We start from the raw sequence: 7,905 nt of genomic DNA, 5'->3' as shown, positions 1-7,905 counted from the left end.
AACAATTAAATGAAATTAAAAAAAAGCAAGTAGTAAAAAGTTATACATAAACTTATAATAAAGTTTATATATATATATATATATCAGGGTTGCCACACACTCAGGGAATTTTCAAATTATAGAAAATCTCAGGAAATTTTGATTCTTTTTTTTTTTTTTTAACTCAGGGAAACTCAGGGCAGTTTTAGTTTTTTCTAAAAATTTCAGAAAAGTTATAAGATTTTTTTCTAAATCTCAGGGAAAATTTTTTATAGATCTACAATGAGATTTAGTTAATCCAGTTTTAATATTTTGTTCAAAAATGATAATTTTATTTATTTTTAAGTGATTATTTAGAAATTAATATTGTAGCCTTGCGGCTAGTTCTTCAATATTCTTAGAATTAACATTTTAATTTTTAAATAAAATAATAAAAATTTTAAGAACTTGAAAAAAATTCAGGGAAGTTTAAGGTTATTCACGGAAGATTTTTTGACTCAAAGAGTGGCAACCCTGTATATTTAATGTGTACAAAAGGGTTTATAAATTAAACTTCAGTTCCACTTATTCATAATTCGAACAAACACGATTATATTTTTTTAGTTTCACTAGACTATAATTTAGTTGTATATTTTATTTCTTTTTTGTACAGTGCATCCTCGCTTATCCAGCCTTGTTGGGCAAACTTTTTTGTAATTATGGCCTGATAAGAATAAATCATAGTTTTTTAATAACCTGTCTCTTTCATACAATTTTCCGTATTTTTTTTCAACGAACCAAAAAATTAAAAAAGACATAACTTTAATATAGTTTAAAATGTGTAACTTAAGAATCGAAATCAGAAAAGATTGCAAATGAATTATAAAAAAAAACGTTTTTATTTACCGAGCGCAAAAACTATGAATTATATCATCAATTGAAATAAAACATTAGAATTATGGCGTAACTATAAACTTCTTGCTTAGTAATAAAATTTAAATTAGACAAGTATATATTAATTATTTTTTACAGGATGTTATGTATTAAAGGGGTGGGTGTCACTTTTACACGAGCGTCACTTTAGCACGAGGGGACGCTTTTGCACAAGTTGAATTTTTTTTCGTAAACTTAAATTAAATGTTTATTCTTTCACTACTACACCTAACCATTACCTTCGGTCGGTAAATTTTATTTATTATAGTTTACTGTTTTTTTGATAATTTTTATTTGGTATATATATATTTTTCTATCACTTTTACCCCTTACCCTCGGTCAGTATTTTTATTTTGTTTTTTAGTAGTTTATTTACTTTTTTTGTCTAGTTTTTATTTGTAATTTTTTCTAAATTTATTATCACTTACCCTCGGTCTGTAACTTTTAAAAAAATATTTTTGTTTGTTTTTTTAATTTTTTTTTTTACTCTCGTGCAAAAATAACTTTCGTGGAATAGTGACCCTCCGTGCCAAAGTGTCCCTTCGTGCTAAAGTGACGCTTGTGCTAAAAAAAGTGACCGTGCAAAATTGTCCCCTCGTGCAATAGTGATCCTCCGTGCAAAAGTGACCCGCTCCCGTTTTAAAGTGAACAGATTTAAGCTCAATTAATTAGTTCTACTTTTCGACCGGATGCACTGTATTGTTTTTCTCACATACTAAAGCATAACGTGTTTGGTATGGAAGACATAATATCAATACTTAAAATGGTAAAACTATACGAAATACATATTTTATTTGTCTATATTTTCACGTATTTTTAAATGTTTGTTGATGCATCTGATATTCATAAGGTATAATTTTAAACGATTAATTATGAAAATCAGTTATGTAACACTATTTAGACAAACACGTAATCTCCGTTTTTCTTAGTTGAAGTCACAAATAAATGTAAACTTGACTAAATTGTTGAATAAATCATCATTTTTTGAGTTTTAAGTATGTTTATTTTTCTATTTAAAAGTTTTCAATTACATAGTATTAAAATTAAAAAAAAAAATCATTTTTTATAATTTATTTTATAATATACCCACAATTAATAAGTGCCATCAAGTCTTTAATGATTTACTGTATTTTTTACTAATATTATTCATAACATAAAAACTAAAGATATAATCATCGATGAAGACGCCAGATCAACCATATAGTTGTGTTTAATTCAATTTAGTACTATTAAGTTTGCTATAGTAAAATCTTGCAAAAAAAAACAAAGTAAAATTACTATATGTTTAAGGTACTATTTTTTCAGTAAAAGACTATTTTAAATGAATCATTATTATTCCTTACTTTTTCATTCATGAGTAAGATAGAAACAATATTTGTAGTACTTATTTTTTACAACTTTTAATCTGTTAGCTATTGGCAAACTAATACACTTATTCTAGACATCAGAGCTAGAAATTAATTTAAAAAGTCAACACATATATGTAAATGAAAGTGATTTAAATGAGCTTATCTAAAAATTTTATATAGACTGTATAATTAATAACCTTAATTTTATCGTCAATTTTTTATTTTCAAAAAAAAAGATAATTTTTCCATGTGCCAGTAACTTGAGTTAAACAAAAAAAAAAAAAAGGAAAAACAGACTTATACTGATGGTGGTAAAATGATTTAAAAATATAGTACAGATAAATTTTCTTAAAAAATTTTTTACACTTCAGTAGAAACAACATCAGTCGTGATTATTCTAATATGAATTTTCTTATTTATTCTTCGTCTTGCAAAAGTGGCATTCCTGGTTTTTTGAAAAACTTAGTTCCCCATGCGCAAAGAGCAATAGATGATGTGAGGATTGCAAGTGCTGTTATTGATCCCATCAGTCCTCTAATTCTTATATCTTTAAAAAAGTATGAGGTCATTATTTTTTTCTTAAATCTATTTAGTCGAATAATTTTACTTTTTTAATAAAAAAAATATTAAAGCTTCTGATTATTAAAATAATTATACTATTAAAAAAAATCTCGTTTGTTAAGAAAAAACCTGAGCATGTCTTCCCAACTGTATTAACATTTTCTCCACAAAAACAGACATCAGGAGCAATACACTCGCCTTTTCCACAACCAAAATTGCATATTGCTGTTTTAATGTTTTGGAAATTTATTAAAGGGATTTGGTAATAAAATATTATACTAACTGAAAACATGGGTTTGAAGACGTTAGTTAACAGTAGGGTAAAAATTAATTGTATTTGTATAAACTTTTTTTTTAATAAACTATGGAAATTTAGAATAAAATAACTCTTAGATGATATGCTTCAACGTGAAAAATATTTTTCTATAGCTGATACTAGATTTTTGGTATTAAAAGTAAAGATTTATACAATTTCATGTACTAACGTTCTTTACATTTATCACCTTCCCATCCTAATGCACATTGTCCACTCTTACATAGTCCAGTTTTTTTGTTACAAGGTTCCGGGACTTCTACAAATGGAAGCATTTTTAAAATAAAAATATTAATACAAAAAATCTGTATAAGTGGTTAATGTAAATAGTGTTTTAGATAATTGAACTTTAAAAATTTTTATCAGTTACTTTTAACAAGATTTAAAACTATTTTTGGTCTTTTTCTTTTGTAAAATTTGGAACGATTTTGAATATCAAAAATTTTACAGAATATTTTTATCAAAATGATAAAAACAAAGTAGGGTAAATAAGCATATGGTCAAACATAAAGTCATAAAGCGTTTTATGCTTTATAATTTTTGTATTTAGGTTCTATTAAGCAAATTAAAAGATAATAAAAAGTTATTATTAAACCTAAAAAAGACTAACATAAAGCTTAACATGACTTAAACAAGTTTGTAGTTAAAAATTTGATTTATACGTAAAGCATAAATTTTGTTAATTAGTTTCTAGGTTGCTTACCTAAATGAGTGTTAGATTATAAACTAAACCTTGTGAAATATAATGAGCATTTCATGTCGATTATTTTTATGGATATTTTATGCATTTTATAATAAAAATTTTCAATATGTTTTCTTTTATTTATTTTTATCGTTTGTTTTACTTGTTTAACTTTAAAACTTGAAATTTTTAAAATTAACTTTTATTAAATCGTAAAAGCATGTGGTGTACGACTCGATAACCGAAAGGTTTTTTGTACACTAGGTCTTTAAACCGAATTTTTTGATCATTTTCTTTATTGTTTAATAAACAGTACTGAAAAAATTCTAAAGTTTGTTAACATAACAAGTTTATCAGTTGAAATTTTTCCGAATACTTTAATATATTAAACGTGGTCAGCTTGACAGTTATAAATACAATCTTTACTTTGAAAATATATTTATGTAACTTACCAATTTTGATTTTTAGAAACATCAAAATTTTGGAATTCAAAAAGTATTCATACAAATAAGAAATAAAACTAAAGATAAAAGTACCAAGTGTCACTGAAGTTTTTAAACATCTATTTGCTCATGATTTACAACTTAAAGTTTATTTGATGTTTTTTTATATGTCAATCATGTTAAGTTTTATGTATTTAATTATAGAAAATTTATATTTTTTACTATTTATAGTATGAAGCCTAACTTAGATATTTTATTTTTAAAATGAACTTTTTGTCTGACAAAAGCTGTGATAACTTACACCAAAAGAATTTAACTAGTTTAACGTTGAAGAGTAACTATTTGATAATATTATAAAACTTATAACGAGCTGTAATTGTATAAAAAAACGTACAATATGTATTTCTAAAATACGAGTAACCAAGTATTTTTTATTTATTTTAACTTTTGTAAAATCAATGAAAAATATTTTTAACTACTCATTGAGGATATTTTTGTAGCAGCTTATATAAAATAGTATTTAAGACTTTAAAATTTAAGAAATAATGTAACTAACCATTTGAGTTTTCTACACAATAACCGCAGATTTCCATACAACCTTTTCCGTACATATAGTCTTTGCATTTCTCGTCAGAGTAAGCTCCAACTGTTTGAAATAGTTATTAAATTAATATAATTTGTAAATAAAGCCATTCAATGTTCGAAACTAACAAAAAATTTGACATATACTTAACATTTTTAAGTATTAAACTGCATAAATAGTGTTTCGTAATATTTTTTAAATTGAAATAGATTTTTAAATTATCGATAATACAATAAAGCCGAATAATTACTTATTAAAGTAATCTTAAGTTAATTGATCTTTAAAAAATTATGCAAAATAAAATGATAAATATTTTAACTAAAACAGCCTTTTATAAGTAACGGTCCCATTTCTCTATAAAATATTACTTGCTGTATATAAAAAAAGTCTTCCACAGGCCGCAGTTATTTAAAATATTTGTTGTAAACAATAAAAACAAATTTTAAGCCAAAATTTGTTAATGTATGGAGTAAAAAAGGATTAGTGCTTAGTTAACAACAGCCTAATTATAAGTTTTACATTAATTTTTTTCCCTTTTGTTCTAAAAATTAATTTTTAGCTGAAAAATACATCGCAGGGGCAGATTTTTTGCTTTACGGGCAACACTTTGCAACCCCTCAAGTAAATTAGTTATTTTTATAAGCTATCTGGTATCTCAATGATAACTAAATTGAAAAAATTCTTAAAGTGTTTTAGATACTTGTTTTAATGGTAGCGCTATTTTAAATATTATGCAGACCTAAACTTATATTTGAAAAATTGTTAGATTAACTAGATTCTATATATATTCATACTACTTATTTTGTAAAACTTGAAAAACAAAATCGGTTTTACTTAAAATAAAACTTTACTTAAACACTGAAAACAAAACTTCAAGGTCAACAAGGTATATTTAAATGCACGAAACACAACTTGTAATTCATAATTTTAGTTATTTAAAAAAAATCATAACTTATATGCGGATTTTAAAATAAAGTTGTGTAATTTGCTTAAAAATATTATTGAGTACGTTGACAAAAACTAAAAATGGTAACAAACAAATATCTTTATATAAATTTAACTTAATACCTATTAATACTAAACTAACTGTAAAAAAATGTTATTTACTTTTAATAAGCTAATTAATATAATCAATAAAATTTTATAAAGTATAAAAAGTTTAAAAATAATGTATAGACATTTATAAAACTTTTAAACAAAAATATGCATACACTCTAATTAGAGTTAACTTAAAAAAATCTTATTAATTGTCATTTTATTAAGTTTTGCATGAAATTTTTTTAAAACCTTTTTTTAAATTATAAAAAAAAACTAATAAAACCAAATATATATAACATCAAAAAAACTTATACCAATGAGAAGTGCAATAACAACTACAACGTGTTTCATCTTTATATGACTAGTTGTAATATAGCAAACTTTGTTCTGAAAAGGTTTGCATTATTACCTAAATAACAAGATCAGTAAAACTTTTTTTGTATATATAAAAGAAAAGTTTAAACACTTAAATACCTACTACATATTTTTACAAAAGTATAACTTCAATAAAACTCTCTTAACATTTTAAAATATTTATTAGGTGTGATACTAAGTTTTACAAGTACAAGTACTAAGGTCAAAGTGTATAACTTATGTACCCTTAAGGCATATAACTTTCTAACAAACAGCAAAACAAAGTCTCTCATTTTGACCACAACCAGTTAATAATATTTTATATAGGCATTTATAATCTGATTATTTTTTAAAAACGATTCAATTATATTGTAAAATATTTTTCAAACTGTTATTTACGTACAAAAATTTAGTTCTGGATTTTTAAAATTTAGTAAAAATGTTCAAATAATTAACAGCAACGTTTTTATACACAAATTTATTTAAAAAATAATAATTTAACTCTTACTAAATTCTATAAATTTTTTAAATAACAAAAAAATTATTTCATAAAATAATTTATAAAAGCAAAACAGTTTTTTTTTTAACTATTTGTTGTTTGGTGTGTTGTTTTTATAACAAGAATTTTTCACAAAATTAAAAACTTCTTTTAGGTAAATTTAATTCTTTTTTCTAAATGAAAAAGAAATCGGCTCAAAATAATGTCAACGTATTTAAAATCAAGCTAACATAATAGTGCAAATTCAAACTAAAAGTACAATGCTTTTAAAACATAAGATGGTAAATTTTTTTATATGGCTTTAAAAAAATATAGTAAGGGACTTAATAAAAAATTTTAAAGATAATACATCAATTAATCCTAGTAATTCTTTTGTAATGAAATTTGTTTTATCAGTGTACATATCTAAATAACTTTATAAAGTTTTAATATTTCAAAAGTTTTATTAGAATGTATTACTTTAAAAATAACTTTGGGTATATTGGATTTTTTTTTAAAGTACAGCTAAAAACGTCTTTTAAAATGTTATTAAAAAATTTTTATGTTAAACGATAATTTGTTGTTATGACTGGATGTTTTGTTTAAATTTCCTTGTTTTTAGAGGCAAATATCTACTTGAAACACCGTACTTAATAAATAGTCATATTTTAAAACAACTGTTTATTGATCCATAGTAAAAAAAAAATCTAAACAATTGCAAACATATTTTGTTTAGGTGTAGTAGTTTAAGAATTAAACATTTGTTTAGATTAGTTAAAAAATAATTTTGAAACGGTAATGATAATTTTTAAATAAATATAGTTAAATTTTAGATGTTTTATCCTAAAAGTATACATAGTTTTTCTTTTATCAATAGTAAACATTGTTTTTGAAGTATTTGAAAACTTTATCAACACTTTAAACTTTTTGATTACTAAAGGTTTGTATTTAGTGAACTTTAGTCGCTGTTCACAGAAAATTAATCAATTGCTAGGAAATACTTAGATCTTAATAAAATTAATTAAGTCTGTCATTCAAAGCTTCATATACTATTGTTTTCTTTTTAGTCAGTGCTTATTTTTGGTTTTGCAATATATTTTAATATGTTTTGAAAAATTATTATTATTAAGAAACAATAAAAATAGAATAAGTTTTTTCTATATGTACAAGCTGTCAAACCTTGTTAAAACTGCTCTAAAATAAAAGTATAACG

The 7,905-nt window shown here is 23.3% G+C and overlaps 1 protein-coding gene across 1 annotated transcript; it reads right to left on the bottom strand.

Annotated features, from left to right (window-relative positions):
- Nucleotides 1-2,275: 2,275 nt before the first annotated feature.
- On the bottom strand, nucleotides 2,276-6,324 carry LOC145829590 (uncharacterized). Its single transcript, XM_082937429.1, has 5 exons — nucleotides 6,175-6,324; nucleotides 4,796-4,885; nucleotides 3,287-3,373; nucleotides 2,931-3,026; nucleotides 2,276-2,787 (listed from the first exon to the last, which is right to left on the bottom strand). The coding sequence occupies exons 1-5, from the start codon at nucleotides 6,209-6,211 to the stop codon at nucleotides 2,657-2,659; spliced, it is 441 nt and encodes a 146-aa protein (XP_082793555.1). The 5' UTR covers nucleotides 6,212-6,324; the 3' UTR covers nucleotides 2,276-2,656.
- Between the last annotated feature and the right edge of the window lie 1,581 nt (nucleotides 6,325-7,905).

Source organism: Thalia democratica, chromosome 2, assembly GCF_965202585.1.
Source record: "Thalia democratica chromosome 2, ktThaDemo2.hap1.1, whole genome shotgun sequence".
In the NCBI taxonomy this organism is placed as follows: domain Eukaryota; kingdom Metazoa; phylum Chordata; class Thaliacea; order Salpida; family Salpidae; genus Thalia; species Thalia democratica.
The sequence above is the reverse complement of the archived record's forward strand: the minus strand, read 5'-3'. Positions and strand labels throughout refer to the sequence as shown.

Bases quoted from the DNA above. Each gene is read 5' to 3' on its own strand.
- LOC145829590 (XM_082937429.1), bottom strand. From the start codon at position 6,211: ATGAAACACGTTGTAGTTGTTATTGCACTTCTCATTG. The intron at 4,886-6,174 runs GTATAAGTTTTT...TATTTCAAACAG, and splicing joins TGTTATTGCACTTCTCATTG to TTGGAGCTTACTCTGACGAG. The intron at 2,788-2,930 runs GTTTTTTCTTAA...ACTTTTTTAAAG, and splicing joins AGTTGGGAAGACATGCTCAG to ATATAAGAATTAGAGGACTG.